The 18,789-nt window shown below is 40.9% G+C and overlaps 1 protein-coding gene across 2 annotated transcripts; it reads right to left on the reverse strand.

Moving 5' to 3' along the window:
- Nucleotides 1-1,784: 1,784 nt before the first annotated feature.
- Nucleotides 1,785-18,420, reverse strand: LOC127650639 (uncharacterized). Of its 2 annotated transcripts, none has more exons than XM_052136207.1 (11): nucleotides 18,299-18,420; nucleotides 16,028-16,062; nucleotides 13,653-13,839; nucleotides 13,410-13,521; nucleotides 13,130-13,263; nucleotides 12,929-13,033; nucleotides 12,705-12,797; nucleotides 12,512-12,598; nucleotides 3,388-3,611; nucleotides 2,970-3,129; nucleotides 1,785-2,033 (listed from the first exon to the last, which is right to left on the reverse strand). In XM_052136207.1, the coding sequence occupies exons 2-11, from the start codon at nucleotides 16,049-16,051 to the stop codon at nucleotides 1,927-1,929; spliced, it is 1,233 nt and encodes a 410-aa protein (XP_051992167.1). In that variant the 5' UTR covers nucleotides 16,052-16,062; nucleotides 18,299-18,420; the 3' UTR covers nucleotides 1,785-1,926. The 2 variants fall into 2 exon arrangements, with proteins under 2 accessions (XP_051992167.1, XP_051992166.1); XM_052136206.1 differs by having other exon boundaries at nucleotides 13,410-13,524.
- Nucleotides 18,421-18,789: the final 369 nt, after the last annotated feature.

Here is an 18,789-nt window from a genome sequence, read left to right on the forward strand (position 1 = left end):
GCATGAGATGCTGCATTGAAGACAACTCCGAAAATACGGGACAAACGGGATGCGCCATTTTATTCTCAAATACGGGACGATTCCGTATTTTAAGGGACGGGTGGCAACCCTAATCCTACATTCAGTGTTAACCCTTTCCTCACCATGAAGGTTCACATATATTGCGTCAGTAGCAAGTCGTTGTTTACGTTTATTTCAGAAAGACCAAACTTAATACCACAGGTTCGCTGTCCTTTTTTGCACAGCGCCATTGTAGTATGTCTGCAGACATGTCTGTCCTCTGGGAAGTTATAAGAACATTCTGAATGTGAAGATGTATTTTTTTCATGTACGTGAATTGAATGAATGAGTGGACATCTCCTATGTTTTAGAAACATATTAGATTATGAGCGTTATGACCCTGGCAACTCTGCTTGATCCACGTTTTAAAACCGTTGGCATCTGCAGCCAGTCAAATGCACAGACTGCTGTGAGACGCCTCACAACCGAATGTGCTGCAATCATAAGAGCTGAGGCAGTCCAAGACACCTCATCCACATCCACTCAAATCCCTCATCACAACCAGAGCCAGCTGGAGCCACAAGCAGCCATGCAACCCACTAAGGTGTGTGTGTGCGAGCGTGTATTTATCACTTTGTGGGGACCAAATGTCCCCATAAGGATAGTAAAACCCGACATTTTTGACCATGTGGGGACATTTTGTCGGTCCCCATGAGTTTATAAATCATCCTAAATTATGTTTTTTGAAAATGTAAAAATGCAGAAAGTTTTCTGTGAGGGTTAGGTTTAGGGGTTGGGTTAGGTTTAGGGGATAGAATATAGAGTTTGTTCAGTATAAAAACCATTATGTCTATGGAAAGTCCCCATAAAACATGGAAACACCCTAGTAGCCTAGTCCCTGTATCTAAGGAATGTAGAGGGGGAAGATCTGCTTCTGTTGGAGACCTAGGGGAAAAGAGGTATAAAAAGAGCTCAGCCCTTCCTGAATCGTCTCACTCATGTCACAGTGTAATTCCTGTGTAATGACTGGGTCCTTCTTGCAAGAATACATTTTTTGAAAAGACTGTTTGATTCAGAGTGTCTCTTGCGCAGTGATAATGGTTGGTTAATAATTTTTGCCACAACAGTATGTTTGTTAATAATACTGAACAGCTCTAATGATGTCATGCTGTAAATTGATGTACACAAGTGTTACGACCCCCGAATTAGTCTAGGGTTTCGGGAGTCCAACATTTAGATGCGACAATAAAGAGGTATATATATAAGCCATGGTTTGTACAAAAAAACCCAAGAATCCAACTCACTGTGCAAAAAGCCAACACCTTTATTCAGTATAATAAGGTCAATGGCAAAAGTGAAGTGAAGTGAACCAATCTATGACAAGCATAGATTAATAGATAAATATATATATAAGATACAGAATTTCTGTAAGGATAAGTTGGACACCCCAAAGAGAAAAAGATAGACGTGAACGGCGCCAAAGAAAAGTAACAAAACCAAACGAAGTCTAGCTGTTAAATAACCTCTAATCCTCACTAAGAAAAATAAAGAAGAAAACAAATAATCTTCAGCGTCCAAGACGCCCTACCTAATCTCCACTAATTATCAGAAAACAAAAATACAGGGAGTGGCACTCGCTCCTAACCTAGTGTATGTAGACAAAACGAAAACCCCTGCGTGTTGCAGTGTATGTCACGTGACATGCTTACCTGTCTATCTCTCTCTCCGCGACTAGTAACATTCAGCGGTCCGCTGTATAACAAGTTACATAAAAACCCAGAGAATTGAACACAGGAAGAATTCACTCATACATTAATTCAACATCACACAGATCGAACGGGAACCACAGTCTTAACAGGGTATACAAAAACGCAAACAGAAAGCTGCGTGGTCTGAGTCTCAGCGAACTGAGCTGCCATTGAAACATCAGCGTGCCCTCTTATTACCCCGGTCCTGTTCCCATTGGCGACAGCGAGAAGGGATGACGTCAGCACTAACGATGATTGACAGGTCACTTGGCCAATCGCGGGTACCTGCAAAGCGAAAGTAACCGAGAGAGCGGGGAGAGAAACACAAAGGAACACACACACAATACAGGAACGTAACAACAAGTAAATATATATACCAGCTAGAGTGATTTATTTAGTAGTGATGGGAAATTAAGCTTTCTGAAGCAATGGGTTTGTTCATTACAGATGTTCTGAAAATGGGTTCATTGCTCAAAGCGTCAGTTCAAGGTTTGATGTTGTGTGCAGGGGTCAATGGTAGGAAAGTTGCAGAAGCGGTTTCTGTAATATAGTCTGTGAATCCTCAACTAGTTTTGTGGTGTAGGTCTACGTACTTTATAATGTTAACTTCAAATAATACTAATAGTAATTTAAAGATGTGGTAGCATTGGGTCTGGACGGTATGGATAACGCTGGGAGTTGGAAGGGGTGTGTCGCGATTCTGCAGGTTCGTGGATCTGAGTGTTGCGATTTCGGTTTCATATGGCATATTGTTACAGCCCCAACAGTTCTACTTCTGATAGTTATTTTGGTGAAAGTAACAAAGCGTAATACAGGAGTAATGTACGCATTACAATTCTGAGACAGTAATATTGTAGGTAATGAATTACTTTTAAATAGCAGTAACAAGTAATAAATTATGTATAACAGTTTGGAAGTAACCAGTGTTGTGCAAGTTACTTCCAAACTAATACATTATATATTACTTGTTACTGTTATTTAAAAGTAATTCATTACCTTACTGTCTCAGAATTGTAATCGCTACATTAGCCTACTCCTGTATTACGCTTGTGTTACTTTACTGCTAAGATCATGAGTCAGCATCGCCAACTTCATCTTGACTTTATTAATAAACAATTAAAATATCTCCTTGCTATATTTTACATATTTGAGTAATCTGTAAGACTTTTGAGTGAATAAATACTAATTCACTAAGGACATTTGAAGCAATAGCCTACTTACGGCTGAGGAGGGTACGTGATGCCATCCTGTGGAAGGCCCTCTTCTTGTTCACACCCTTCCAATTAATTGTTCGAGAAAGGGGGCAGGAAAACAGGTATGACAGAATGTTCCATGTCACCCTCTTCAAATCCACACCCCCGACAGCAGACAGGGTATTCACCTAGGGCATGAAGATAGTGGTTGGATCACCGTTGCACAAGTTTTTAAACAGGTAAGCCACTTTTTTGACACTTTTTTTTTTTACAATTAAGACATGTGGGCAATTGGATGATGCTTTTATCCATAACATTCAAGTTTCATCATCATAAAGAGCTTAGTCTACTGTAGCAATAAATATTACATTAGATTAATTAAATTTAGTGTAAGATGAAACAAGTGTCTTGAGTACATTGAGAGCATATTGGGGGAATATGCTTACAAGGGCATGTTTCTGCCTATTGTTGGCAGGGTCCACCAGCCAGGCCTCAAAGCGGTCCAGCTCTGCATCTGATTCCAGGGGGAATTGAAATTCCCCGGACCACTCAAAGGCTGCTGGTTGGAGGCCGTTATTGACCTTGGCCATGAGCAGGTTCACGGTGGTGGCGAGTTGGGCAACCTGCTGGTTTAGGTTTTCCAAAAGCAATAGGCCATGTAGCTGAGCCGCTGAAACATTGTGAAAGTTGAAAAAAAAGTGTTAATCTGGAGAAAAGACTCAGGTTATTTAAACATTAAGGAAATAATACACACAATGATGGTCAATAAAATAAACCCACAGCTGCACACTATACTGTATAAATATACAGTACAGGCCAAAAGTTTGGACACACCTTCAATGCGTTTCCTTTATTTTCATGACTATTTACATTGTAGATTCTCATTGGCTACTTTGAAGAAACTAGAATATAAGACATGTTTTCAGTTATTTCACTCTTTTTGTGTAAATAATTCCACATGTGTTCATTAATAGCTTTGATGCCTTCAGTGAGAATCTAAATAGTCATGAAAATAAAGAAAACGCATTGAATGAGATGTGTCCAAACTTTTGGCCTGTACTGTGTATGTATGTATATATATATATATGTAGCCCTGTTGAAATTATATCTATATTATTTTACTTTTTTCAAAATGTATCTTTATATTGGGTTGTTTATATATTTGATTTTTGTTGTATATATGTACTTCTCACGTGTGTTGAAAACAATATTTTATATTGTTAGAAGTGTATAAAGTTTGTATAGGCTCTGATTGGGTATTTTACATGTCCGTTTGGTTTGGAGATGGATGTGATAGGCAGAGGGGGCGGGAGGAGAGAGAGAGAGGAGAGGTTACGAAGAAGAGCGGAGAGAAGAAAAAAAGAGAACGAGAACGATATTGAGTGTGACGCAGTTATGATTTGAGTAGTCAGTTGCTTTTATTAATAGTAGTGAGTATGTAATTTCGTACAGAAGTTAAAGTGTTGATCTCCTACTTTAGTTCATCGCGAGTGTGTGTCGTGTATTCTCGCGAGTCGCGTATGTGACGCACTTGTTATTGACTAGTGATTTGAGTTAACTGGAGACTGAGCTCCTCCGGCCACGTTGGATTTCAATACCAGGTAGCGCTTCAGGTACCCTGGATTGCCTGGAAGTTCCCCTGGCCTCGTTGGATTCCCTGATCGGGACCGCACGGCGAGTGATCATCTCTTTGCCCGGTGCAGCACGGTATTTTCTCCTTCCTGACTCTCTCTGCATTGCTCCTATTCCCGTGGGACTGTGATCATGACAATCGTGAGTAGTATTTTCCATTATTGTTGGCTCTAGTAAGAGTGAAGTGGCGATTTGTATTTTTTCCACCTCAACGCACACAAGCGCCAGCTTCAGGCCTGCATCTAATTTTATTTGTTTACTTTATTGGGACTATTTTTGACATTTATATATTTTTTCAAGAGCCTGGGCCCAGTGAAGGTTAATTACTGACTGAAACTAAATGTAAAAATATGTGAAAGTGTTGAATATACTCCATCAAGTTAATTGTGAGTAATGTAAAGTTGGTTACTGTGATTCATAACTTGCTTTGGAGTTTCATTTCATAACTTTAGTTGATTATCAAGTAAAAGAGAAACAAGGGAGTATTTGAAATTGAGTCTTTATTCATTTTTTTCTTTATTACATTTACATTCTGTGATTTTACTGATTTCCATTCAGTTTCCCTTCCATAAACTATTAATACATCCGTAACGAACCTAGGGCACTCTAGATATTGGTACGTATAGAGTGCTACATATAAATTGGAGGCACCGCTGGGATCATTTCCCCCCATTTTTCTACCATATAGTGTGTAATTTGAGAGACACATCTTACTCAGTATGGATATTCCCAAAACTGTAACCATGGGTGAGCTCAATGAATGGTGTGAGGGTTTAGGAGTTAACCCCTCCCATGCTTTTGTGTTAAGTGGAGTGCCCACTGATTTAGATGTATCAGACATCGAAGAATTGGCACAAACTGTAAAAGTTTTTGGGAGAGTTCGAGTAAGGGATGAAAAATACTACTCTCAAACGCAAAGTAAAGTTGTGCTGTGTGAGTGCAGGCAGCCAGTAAGCCCATATCATACCCCACCTGAGATCCAACCTCCTAGTGGAGAAATTCCCTGGAAGATAATTCTACTTACCCCACGAGAGTCAGATCAGTTTTCTGATAAATTTCGCAAGTTATTACAAGAGGAAGGCAAGACTATGGATGATGTCATGGCTCTTTTCTCCAACGATCCCCTGCAAGGAAGTTCACCTGATAGTATCATCCGAGCAGTTGGAGATCTCCTTGAGAAAACCATGAGACCCAGCAGTGATACTAATGCTTTCAGACGCTTGAGGACATTTTCTGGGACCATTCCCACCCCTCCCGGCGAAGAAAGCCTAGAACATTGGCTGGCTCAGGCACATTTAATGGTTGAAGAGTGTAGCTGTTCCAACCGAGAAAAACGCACAAGGATAGTAGAAAGCTTAAAGGGTCCTGCTTTAGATATAATTCAAGCAGTGAGGCTAAACGATCCAGATGCAACCCCTACTGGTTATTTGAAGGCATTGGAGAATGCTTTTGGTACTCCTGAGTCAGGGGAGGACTTATATTTTGCCTTCAGATCTATGCACCAGCAGTCTGGTGAAAAACTGTCTGATTTCTTGCAAAGGTTGGAGAGATCTCTTAGAAGAGTTTTGCACAGAGGGGGTATATCTCCCCAACGCGCAGACCAAGTTAGGCTAGAACAGCTTATTAGAGGTTGCACACAATCTGACATGATATTGGTGCATCTACGACTAAGGGAGAGAAAAGAGAAGCCTCCTACCTTTTGCAGTTGTTGAATGAAATCAGAGAGGAAGAAGAATATGAAGCCTCGCGTCGAAAACTGAATCCTACGGTAAGACAGGTGCAGGCTAGTAAAGAGATGAAGTCAGGTTCTTCTGAAATTCAAGAGCTGAAAGCCGAACTCAAAGTGTTAAATTCTAAGTTGAAGAAAAGAGATACTGAGCCTGAAACAAAACTGAAAAATTCTCAAAAGCCAGTTGAGATTGAAATGGAGAATGAGGTTCAGATTCTGCAGAAACAAGTGAAAAAACTCCAGGAACAGCTTTGTGTAATGACAGTGTCACCAGGTATGTCTGTGTCTAGAGAATTCCCAAGAAGGGATGGCAGAAGCAAGCCTAATAGTAACCGGAAACCTCCATTATCTCCTGAAACTTCAGATTATTTCTGTTACAGATGTGGTGAAGACGGCCATATTGCCACTCATTGCAATTCTCCTGAGAACACGGCAAAAGTAATTCAAAAGCTGATCCGTGCTCTTCGGAGAGGCAGGGGTGGAAAAGAACCAGCGTCTGCAGTGGTAGAGAACTTTTCTGTTCGTCAGGGAAAAGTAGATTCTATCAAGCCAAGTCACTTACCTGAGGGGTTAGTGGGCCCATCTCCTCTTGCTAGTGTCACACTTGAAGGTCAGCAATGCAAAGCCCTACTGGACAGTGGTTCCCGTGTCACCATAGTGTTTGAAAGTTGGTACCAGCAGCACCTGTCACATGTTCCTCTTATGCCTCTGACAGACCTTGCAATATGGGGTCTCAGTGATTCCACTTACCCTTACAGTGGGTATATATCTGTTGAATTGGCATTTCCTGAAGTAAGATCACTCTCTAAAGAGAAGATTTCGATCTTGGCACTTGTATGTCCAAGAGTCCAGACCCGGTTTCAGTCATTCTTGGCACAAATACTTCCAAGCTTAACACTCTGTTGGCTCACTGCAAAGAGTTGGTCAATAGCAGCACCGTCAATTCGCTGAGAATACTTCCTTATGAGTTGAATGTTACCAAACCATCTTTGACATCCAGCAGCAGAGTATCTACTGATGTTGTGGGACTAGTGAAATGGGAGGGTCCTGGACCATTAACTATTCCTCCTCGCAGTACTAGTTATGCTATGTGCAAGGTCATGCCCCACCAACCTTTAGCCAATCACATTCTTCTGGTGGAGATGCCGGAGGATGGTCAACTTCCTGCTGGGGTCCTAATACCCTCTCTTGTGATGATTCCTTCTGTTGTGAATGAAGATCATTTCCTTGTACCCCTTCAAAACGAATCTCAGAAGGGAACCGTGATTCCTATCGGGACTCTAGTGGCTCAAGTATGTGTGGTAGACACTGTCACAGTGCCACAGAAATCAGTTTCCACACAAAAGACCCTAGACCCTAGCTTGTTTGACTTTGGCGACTCTCCAATTCCAGAAGTTTGGAAAAACCGCCTTGTTAACATTCTGTCACAGAAAACTGGAGTTTTTTCAGTAGATGAATGGGACGTAGGACTAGCAAGTGGGGTGAAACACCAAATACGACTCTGTGATTCAAAGCCATTCCGAGAGAGATCCAGGCGTATAGCCCGGCTGACATTGAGGATGTTCGCGTCATATACAGGAACTGTTGGCAGCCGGAATAATCAAAGAATCACGCAGTCCTTACGCTTCCCCATAGTCATTGCAAGAAAAAGAATGGCCGAATACGCATGTGCATTGACTATCGCGACATTGAACTCACGCATCGCGCCTGACCAGTACACCATGCCACGTATTGATGATGTGCTTGATAGTTTGACGGGCAGCAAATGGTTTTCTGTTCTGGATCTGCGGAGCTGGTATTACCAGATTGCAATGGCGGAAGAGGATAAGGAGAAAACAGCTGCCTTTGTCCATTGGGGTTCTACCAGTTTGAGAGGATGCCTCAGGGAATAACTGGAGCTCCTGCAACATTCCAACGATTGATGGAAGCAGCAGTTGGAGACATGAATCTGTTACAGGTACTGGTTTATCTGGATGATTTGATAGTGTTCGGGAAAACCCTTGAGGAGCATGAGGAACGCCTGTTGAAGGTACTGAAAAGGCTAGAGGAGTGTGGCCTAAAAATTTCGATCGATAAGTGCCAATTTTGCCAGCCTCAGGTGAAGTACCTGGGCCATATCGTTTCTGCAGCTGGTGTCTCAACAGACCCTGAAAAAGTGAAAGCCGTTCTTAACTGGAAGAAACCTGTAGATTTGAAGTCGCTACGATCCTTCCTTGGGTTTTGTGGGTATTATCGGCGTTTTATTGCCAATTACTCATCCATTGTCAGGCCCTTGACGGAGTTAACAAAGGGTTACCCACCGACTCAGAAAAGGAAGAAATCTGGTAGTGCGGAGAAGCAGCAGTACTTCAAGGAGTCAGAACCCTTCGCTGATAGATGGGACAAAGTCTGTGATGATTCCTTTGAGAAAATCCTACATTGCCTCACCAATACCCCTGTGTTGGCTTTCGCTGACCCAAGCAAACCTTACATCCTTCATGTGGATGCAAGCATGGATGGGTTGGGGGCAGTGCTTAATCAGGAATACTCTGAAGGTCTCCGTCCCATTGCTTTTGCCAGTCGAAAGCTGAGTACGTCGGAACGTAATTATCATATACATCAGCTAGAATTCCTCGCTGTGAAATGGGCCGTCGTGGATAAGTTCCACGATTACCTTTATGGAGCTAAGTTTACAGTGAGGACAGATAACAATCCTCTCACATATGTGCTGACAACCGCCAAACTTAACGCCACAGGCCATAGGTGGTTGGCTGCGTTAACTACGTATGACTTTGATGTAGAGTACAAACCAGGAAGAAGCAATGTGGATGCTGACCTTTTGTCAAGGAATGCTCAGGATTCTCAGGATGAATGGGAGAAGATATCCCTTTCTGGAGTGAAAACTCTTTGTCAGCAGGTTTGTGTTAGTATGAACGACACCTCCAGATTTATAGACCAGCTTGGGGCATCTCCTAAAGCCATCCCAGATGTTTTTGCTTTTCCAACACAAGTTGGTGTTAGTTCACTTGACCAGTTAAGTAGAGGTGACTTGACAAAAGCACAAAGATGTGATCCAGCCATTGGGGTTGTGATGAAACATATAGAGGCTAGGAAGTCCATGTCTGATCTGAAAACACAAGATCCTGTCCTCCTGATATTTCAGCGGGAGAGTCCTAAGATCCAGATGAAAAAAGGACTTCTATACAGAATCATCCAAAGATCGGGAAAAGAGGTGTGTCAGTTGATTCTACCAGAGCAGTACAGACCTATGGTTTTAAAAGCTATGCATGATGACCTAGGACATTTTGGAGTTGAGAGAACCATGGTGCTCATAAAGGACCGGTTTTATTGGCCCAGGATGGCATTTGAGATTACACAGTACATCAAGAATTGTGGTAGATGTGTCGCTCGTAAGACTGTGCCACAGAGAGCTGCGCCCTTACAGCAGATCACAAGCACCGGCCCGCTTGATTTAGTGTGTATAGACTTTTTGTCTATAGAGCCGGATTCTAAGGGAATCTCAAACGTGCTAATAGTGACAGATCACTTCACCAGATATGCACAGGCCTTCATAACTAAAGATCAAAAGGCTTTAACAGTGGCCAAGGTCCTGTTTGAAAAGTTCTTTGTGCATTACGGATTTCCTAATCGTATCCATTCTGACCAAGGACGAGATTTTGAGAGTCAGGTCATTAAAGAGTTGTTGGGAATGTTGGGTATCCATAAGTCAAGAACTTCGCCTTACCATCCTCAGGGAGACGCCCAACCAGAAAGATTTAACCGCACGTTACTGTCCATGCTTGGGACCCTCGACCCAGACAAAAAGTCAAGGTGGAGTCAGTATGTATGCCAGCTGGTCCATGCATATAACTGCACCAAAAATGATGCCACTGGTTTTTCGCCATACTATTTGATGTTTGGTCGAGAGGCTAAACTGCCCATTGACTTGTGTTTTGAAATATATCCTGATGGTGAAGAGGGTGTGAAATATCATCAGTACGTGGGTCAAATGAAACGTGAGTTGAGAAGTGCTTATCAGCTGGCCATGGAGGAAGCCTCTAAGAATCATAAAAGAAACAAAAACATTATGATTCTAGAGTCCGAAATCAGACTCTCGAAGGAGGTGATCGGGTGTTGGTGCGTAATCTAGGGCTCACTGGAAAACACAAGTTGCAAGATAGGTGGAATCCATTGCCTTACCTGGTGATAGAAAAGCTTCCTCACCTACCTGTTTACAGAGTAAAGCCTGAACGGGGATTAGGCGTGGTGAAAACATTACACCGTAATCACTTACTGCCAATTGGTTATCTGGTGAGGATGCCTGTGAATGTTCCCAAAGCACCACAAAGCCGGATGCCGATGACTCGAGCACGAGGGGTTGAAAGATTAAGAGAATCTAACAATCCAAGTTCAGCACAAAGTGGTGACCATGAAGAACAAGATGAGTGGAATTGTGAGTCTGAAGAGGAAGATCTTTATCCTGTACCACAGTTTACCTTTCAAAGGACTGGGTTAGGGGATAGTACAGTTGAGTCTAACAATACCTTACCTGCTCCAAGTGATACCCCGGTTGTTCCTGTTGAAGGATATCCAGTTTCAGATGTATCTGAGGAAGAGAATGAACAAGAGGAGTTAATTCAAGGTGGAGGAACAGAGGATCCTCTATCGCCTGTCCTGGAACCTGTGGTGGACACAGAACTAGATGCGGGAGACGTCCTTGTTTCTAGTGTCTCGGATAAGGAGGTGGAGTCTATCTCTGAGCCAAAAGAACGTAGAAAAGTGAAGCCTGTCATCCGCCTTAGTTACGATGAACCTGGAAAACCAACAGACATACCAATTACAATAGTACATAGAGGCATGATGATTCAGATCTCTTATCAATAAGAACTTAGTCTCACAGTTTATACATTGATACCTTGATATCTTCATTTCTTACCTGTCAGGGGTAGACAATTGAGTTCCCTTTTAAGTCTCATGGGGACATGAAGACCTTTTAGTAGGGGAGAGTGTAGCCCTGTTGAAATTATATCTATATTATTTTACTTTTTTCAAAATGTATCTTTATATTGGGTTGTTTATATATTTGATTTTTGTTGTATATATGTACTTCTCACGTGTGTTGAAAACAATATTTTATATTGTTAGAAGTGTATAAAGTTTGTATAGGCTCTGATTGGGTATTTTACATGTCCGTTTGGTTTGGAGATGGATGTGATAGGCAGAGGGGGCGGGAGGAGAGAGAGAGAGGAGAGGTTACGAAGAAGAGCGGAGAGAAGAAAAAAAGAGAACGAGAACGATATTGAGTGTGACGCAGTTATGATTTGAGTAGTCAGTTGCTTTTATTAATAGTAGTGAGTATGTAATTTCGTACAGAAGTTAAAGTGTTGATCTCCTACTTTAGTTCATCGCGAGTGTGTGTCGTGGTATTCTCGAAGTCGCTGTATGTGACGCACTTGTTATTGACTAGTGATTTGAGTTAACTGGAGACTGAGCTCCTCCGCCACGTTGGATTTCAATACCAGGTAGCGCTTCAGGTACCCTGGATTGCCTGGAAGTTCCCCTGGCCTCGTTGGATTCCCTGATCGGACCGCGACGGCGAGTGATCATCTCTTTGCCCGGTGCAGCACGGTATTTTCTCCTTCCTGACTCTCTCTGCATTGCTCCTATTCCCGTGGGACTGTGATCATGACAATCGTGAGTAGTATTTTCCATTATTGTTGGCTCTAGTAAGAGTGAAGCGCGATTTGTATTTTTTCCTACCTAACGCACACAAGCGTCGCTTCAGGCCTGCATCTAATTTTATTTGTTTACTTTATTGGGACTATTTTTGACATTTATATATTTTTTCAAGAGCCTGGGCCCAGTGAAGGTTAATTACTGACTGAAACTAAATGTAAAAATATGTGAAAGTGTTGAATATACTCCATCAAGTTAATTACGTAGTAATGTAAAGTTGGTTACTGTGATTCATAACTTGCTTTGGAGTTTCATTTCATAACTTTAGTTGATTATCAAGTAAAAGAGAAACAAGGGAGTATTTGAAATTGAGTCTTTATTCATTTTTTTCTTTATTACATTTACATTCTGTGATTTTACTGATTTCCATTCAGTTTCCCTTCCATAAACTATTAATACATCCGTAACGAACCTAGGGCACTCTAGATATTGGTACGTATAGAGTGCTACATATATATATATATATATGTTGTAAACATTGTTAACACTCTTACGTGTGCAAGGAATTGGCCCTGTTTCATGGCCAACTCTGAAGGTTGGCTTGAAGAGGAGGTGACCTCCAGGCTCTCCACCACCGCTGGCTAATTGAGGAAAGGTATGTAAATGTTAAAATCAGAAAACAAGAAAAAAAATAAGTTTAAACAGGATATTTATTGTACACATTGTAAATTTGTATGAAAAAGTCACCATGTGAATAGGGGAAGCCCATATTAATGTCAAACACTGGACTCAAGTGTTGAGGTGGTGCTGGTGTTGACTGGTGCGCTGAGCTATTGATTACTAGATGACCATTGAGGGAAAATGATAACAAGAGAGGCAGATTGTCAGACAAGGACAGAAATGAACAGGACAGAACATCACCTTTGTACTTTCATTTGTATTGTAATTTTGCTACAGAGCATGATTCCTACCATTGAAGGGGTCTGACTCCCTCCTCACATTCCAGCTTATGTCTGTAAAGGTTTCCTGTCCTGTGTTGTCCAGAGACTCCTGACCCATGTCCACTGCGATGTCCGCTTTTTGATAAAGGGAAAACCGTGAATCAACATATTGCAGTGGTACAAATCACTGCACTGTACATTGTTGCAGTTGGCAATCAAATCAAAACTTACAGAGGGGGGCTGGAGGGAGACTAGGAAGTGTAGCGCTAATAGCGAGAGGTTGAGGCCGAGGCCGAGACTCTGGTCTTCTTTTTGGAGTCTGCTCCGTTTCAGAGTCAGTACTGCCGTTTTCAAATCCTAGGTAACTAGTGAAGACAGAGGTCAAATTGTAATGACAAGGCAATAGCATCATTCAATGGGCAGGCATTAACAAAGGCTTTTTTTTGTACCCTAAACCCATCCCCAGCCATAGCTTTTGCAGTAATACAACAATTATCTATAATGTACATACTGTGTCGCTTTTCTTCTCCTTTTTGCCATTGAGCTCTCATCCTCTGACTGGAGGACTGCCGTTCCATTTCTGTTGTAGTCCTTCAGCTTCTGCCTTGCCTTACTGAAGTCATCTACTATTATAAAAAAAAATAATAATAAAAGAAAGACAGATATGGAGATAATTAAGGATAAATGAAGTAAGGCATAACTGTTGTCCTAACATGGAAAGACGTAGAATTACCCTGTTTGGTTGTTTATTTACCTTTTTCAAAGAGTGTTCTTATTTTGAAGATTTTCCAGCCAGGGCCTGGCATTTCATGCCTCTTTATGGCCTTTTGGGTTTTTTCCTCAGAAATGAATGTTGGCCAAAAACATTCATCACCTTTAACCCATGACCTCGGCACAACTTCTGTAATGTCCTCGTCGAGGAAAATTACTCCACAGAATGTCTTTTAGAAATCATTGTGTAAAAAATAAGATGATTAAAAAAATACATAACTGAACTGAACTGAACTATGATTTTCAAAAATAAAGTCTAGTCCTTCATATGAAACAACGGTATAACCACCATTGCCTCATTGAAAGGGACAGCCATGCATTTTTGTGTGAAAGATGACAGTTTGGAGAATTTTATCTCATGGCCTAGGTCAGCTGGTATCACAATGTTTAAAATGTCCGAATTCAAAGGATAGGTAAAAAATGTTTCAACCATCCCGTACTGTCTGTAGGCAATTATGATATCACCGTGACAGTCAATTATATTAATTATTTGACACACATTTTTGCCCATCAGAAATGTGTTGTTTCTACATGTTGTGGTCATGGTGAACCTCTCTGATATCAGTTCGTCATACTGGTTACAGATCAAGTTTGGTACTGGTATAGGGTCTCGGGCATGTTCTTTGCACAATTTGATGGGCTGGTCACTTGTAACACCACCATTTAATCCCTCGGACAGGCGTCTGATTATTTGGGCCAGGGGATTTGAGGGTTTGCGTACAAAACCCTTGAGTTTTTGCAAATAATTTTCGTATGGAAAGGATGATATAACATCCAGATTGCCAAAATGTTTTGCATCCTGTGCAAGATGGGTCAACCCATGCACATTGTACACTAGCTGATCATTTCCATACAGATGGGCAAAATGTTCCACAAAAGCATGAAGGAGGCTGTTGGCATATTCGTTGTACTTTCTGGCAAAGAAAGGGGAGACCAGCATTGCCATGGCTGTCGACAGCAGCAGGAAGTTTGCATATAGATCAGGTCTTAACACCTCGCACAACACCACCGGCCCTGTGTATAAGAGAAACTGACGGAACTCCGCCGCCTTCCACCTATCCACTTCGTTCAGTGCTCTTGGCCTTCTAGCAAATTTCGAAGGAATGTGGGGTCTTAAGCTTAGAAGATTTCTGGATATTCTGTCCACATCTCTCCCTGGTACACGGACAGTCAGAGGACCTTTCATCCACAGAAAGATAAGGCGCCTTACCACCCCCAAGCACACCAGGTGCATGTGGTCCAGTGGGACTTGGGACACCAAACCAAAATGTACATTTGTGAAGGCATGAGGACCATGGTGGTGTTCCTCATCCTCCTGCCTGGAAAATGCCTCATCAGACCGTGTTTGGCTATTCATGAGGGGGTATGTCATGCGGTGGTTGAGGTACACCCCACTCTGAATACACTTGTCACAACCATACTAACCGTTAAAAGCCTTTGTGACTTTCACAAAGGATTTTGCCAGTGCGTCACAGATCATCGAATTAACTTTTAAAGTGAGCCTTTTCCCCTCGAATGTAAACCCCTCCTGTAATTGTGAGAGTTCATTTGCCAAATCTGTGAGATACATTTTTGATGACTCAGGTTTCTTTATACCTGAGTACATCCCAATGACTACAGGTTCTTTCATGGGTACTCCAACCAATCTACCTAAAATGGGCCACAACTGAAGACCTGAACTTTTAAAAAGTGGCAGGCCATCCACTGACATTTGAAGATATAAACAACATCCATCGACAAGCTTGTCTTTCCACTGGGAAAGGGTATGTTTTAATGCCTCAATAATGCCAATGTAGTGGTAAAGGCCACCGCAGAGCTCCCTAAAAGAATAATCTCTTCTTGTGTTAAGAAGAGTTCGTGCATCTTTTGGCAAGTCACAGTGGTGGACCGTTAATATTGCCAAGAGAGCCGAAAGTGCAATATGGGAATTACCATATGTTAATGCCCAGTTGGAAAGGCGATTTCTGAGTTTTTCTGGTTCCTCCCAGTCAGATATTTCTTCTACATCACTATCATCTTGATAATAAGATCTATCCTCTGGGTCAGACACAACAGCTGCCATTGGATCTAATCCAAGATTTTCTTCCATGATTTCATTTTCAGGTTCTACAACATCATCTGTTGGAGACCCAATATCTCTGGGAGGAAGTGTGGCTGCAGGGGTTTCCTAGCCGATATCAATTAACCTTCTATTAAGGTCCACACTGGCTCTTCTCCTCAACGCTGAACTGGAAACAGGTGTCTTGCGTCTATTCATTTTTTACATTTAGGTAACTATCTCAACTGTAAATTGAATAATAATAATAAAATAAAAAAAAGTATGGAGTTTGGAATGGAATGAAAATCTGAGTATTATACCTTCATCTCAACAGTTTGCATCATGTTTTCAGCATCTGGAAAAAGAAATGGAAAGTATGTTGTAAGTTGTTGTCTTACTTAATTTAATATGTGACTGGAAAAGTTGTCTGGTTTATCAAAAATAAAGATTTGGTAACAAGTATCTATTGGTCTATATCTATCTATCTATCTATCTATCTATCTATCTATCTATCGATCGATCGATGGATGACTCAGGAGACTCACTTTTGTTTACAAGAAAATGAAAGTAAAATACCAATAAAAAAATTGTAAGGTTGAAATTGTAATTGGGGTAGGCATGAGAACAATAGTGGTTATGGTCTTTGTTCAGTGTAAGGTTGGAGGCATATACATTCAGATGTATTTCTAAATTATGTAGGCTAATGTCCCTGCCACTTCCTATCAGTTCTATCATATATTTTCTCTTCCTTTTCTTTAATTAATGTATATTTGATTTCAGTAATGATACTTTGGCAATGAATTAAAAAAAAAAAATCCTAATCACAATTACTTAATTTATTTTTAGTCCAGGCAAAGTAGCATTTTACGACAGACTAATTGTAACTTAATTTTTTCAGCATAGATAATTTCTATGAGGTGCGCAGAACAACATACTAAAAGTCCTAAGAAATCCTAGTTGAGGAAATATGTTCCGAAATGTGTGCCAATAAGGCCAGGCAACAATAACAGAAAATTTTGAAAAATAACCCCTGAAATTCATACATTTTATATCATATTATAATGCAATTTATTAGGCCTATATATTTATAGAATAGCAAAGTAGGCTTAATCAATTTACAAGACTTAACCACATAGATATATAAAGGCTATCATGATAATTTTGCCAAAAATGAACCACGTATTTGTTTAGTTTATAATACGTTTTATTTTTAACTTAAACAAATACAACATATAACATTCAAAACTCATCGGCTTAGACTGCATTTGAAGAAAAATAAACACAACAGTTTTCTGTAGCCTTGTGCGAACTTATTCAATAGAATTAGACTTCTAGAATGTTATTTCCAGTGCAAAAAATTATATTTTTAATTTTAGTAGTTTTTCTTATCATAGCCTACAAATGTCTTCGGAAATCACATTTTACTCGATTTACTGAAGCCTGTAAAACGCATTTGCACATTGAGCGTCTGGCTCGCTCATAGGCTGCGCTGCAGCAACTGCACATCCAATGGCGCGGGCGCCTCTGACGTGCGACCAATGAGCCAACTCTACGTCATTATACGTCAGAGCCCGCCAAGTCCCCGAATTTGCCATTATAGCAGCGGGTCTTCGTTCATTCATCATAGTCTGTCTGACATATATATTAGAAGCTATGCGTCTGTCATGGATTTGTAGGCTACTGAATTGATTCTCAAAAATACGGAACAAAGTGCGTTCCGTATCAGTTCAATACGGAACAAGACTTTTATGTGTCAAATACGGGACGATTCCGTATTATACGGAACGGTTGGCAACCCTAAATAGTTGTTAACAGCCAAGCAACTGCAATGTTCAGCAAGCCAAAAAGTGGTGCTCAAAAATGAAAAAGATAAGAAAGCTGCAGGTTGTGGCATCAATGATTGACACTGTTAGATGATGGATAGCTCGCAGCATAACGTTACAATTCAAGCGAGTGTTTAAATGGTCGGTCAAGGTGTAAAATTAAGCTCACAATGGTGTCATTTTCATGAATGTGTGCCTGCAATTATCAGCGCTTTAACGGCATAGCAGCTAAAGCTAAGATAAGCCCGTGACCAGATGTCCAAGACCAAAACCGGGGATATAATCCCAAAATTTTGGATAAAACGGGGACATTTTTAGTTTGACTGTCAATCTGATTAAAATACATACAAGTTTTATCTTCAAAAAACAGGGACAGGTAACATTAGTTTTTCTGTATTTTCCCGGAGGCAACCAAAAACGGGGACTGTCCCCTGAAACCGGGGACGTCTGGACATCCTAAGCGAAGACTAACTACCTTTTAAAATTCAGTACATTAGCGCAAATATATGCCATTAAAAAGTTGATTCGGTTATCCTAATTGGGTCTATTCTGTGCTACACTCATAGGCTATTTGTATAGCGCAGTAGCGCTATAGCAGATGCGGCTTTAACATAACACTTTGTGGTGCGCAAATAACAGCCTGTAACTGCTATCTACAAAGCAAACAGCATTTCACTTGCACGTTTAAGCAATAGACAGTAAATTAGAATAAACACATACAAATAGATTTACATAATAAACACATAGAATAAACACATAAAAACTTACCTGTGGTAGCCTAGCTGGTCAGTTAAATCTGCGTTGAGCTTGGTTTGATGATATATCTTTTTTTTTTTTTTGGCGCTTCTGGCTGAAGTCCGTAGTACGGATGTGGAGCGTATCTGCAATACGACAGTCAAGCGAGACCCAACGTTCACTTGGCGCTGTCGTGAAATGGACCTAAAACGGAGCTCAAACGGCTGTGCTGTAACGGACCTTATAGCATCACAAAATGTTGCTGTATAGTTTTTAAACACTAATAATATTGCTCAGCTTAATGACAATGCATTCTCATGCTCTAGATAGAAAAATATGCAGACAACCATGTTGTTTTGAAAATTTTTATTCCACGGAGTTCTTCACACAGTTTGAGAAAAGTATTTCGGATGTGGTCCACATCAGGTAGTCTCTGTCAAAACAGTGTTGGCTCAAATCCGTTTTGCAGATATGGCCCAGAGCAGTTTTTAGCCCTTTTTTAAATGCAATCGGCTCAGATATGC

This window comes from Xyrauchen texanus, chromosome 10 (genome assembly GCF_025860055.1).
Source record: "Xyrauchen texanus isolate HMW12.3.18 chromosome 10, RBS_HiC_50CHRs, whole genome shotgun sequence".
Taxonomy (NCBI): Eukaryota; Metazoa; Chordata; class Actinopteri; order Cypriniformes; family Catostomidae; genus Xyrauchen; species Xyrauchen texanus.

What these genes read in the sequence shown, in the direction of transcription:
- LOC127650639 (XM_052136206.1), bottom strand. Translation starts at nt 16,051, where the DNA reads ATGATGCAAACTGTTGAGATGAAG. An exon ending in TGCAAACTGTTGAGATGAAG is followed by an intron (nt 13,840 to 16,027) that starts GTATAATACTCA and finishes GATTTCTAAAAG; the next exon opens with ACATTCTGTGGAGTAATTTT. An exon ending in ATCACGTACCCTCCTCAGCC is followed by an intron (nt 2,034 to 2,969) that starts GTAAGTAGGCTA and finishes TTCGCTTTGCAG; the next exon opens with GTACCCGCGATTGGCCAAGT.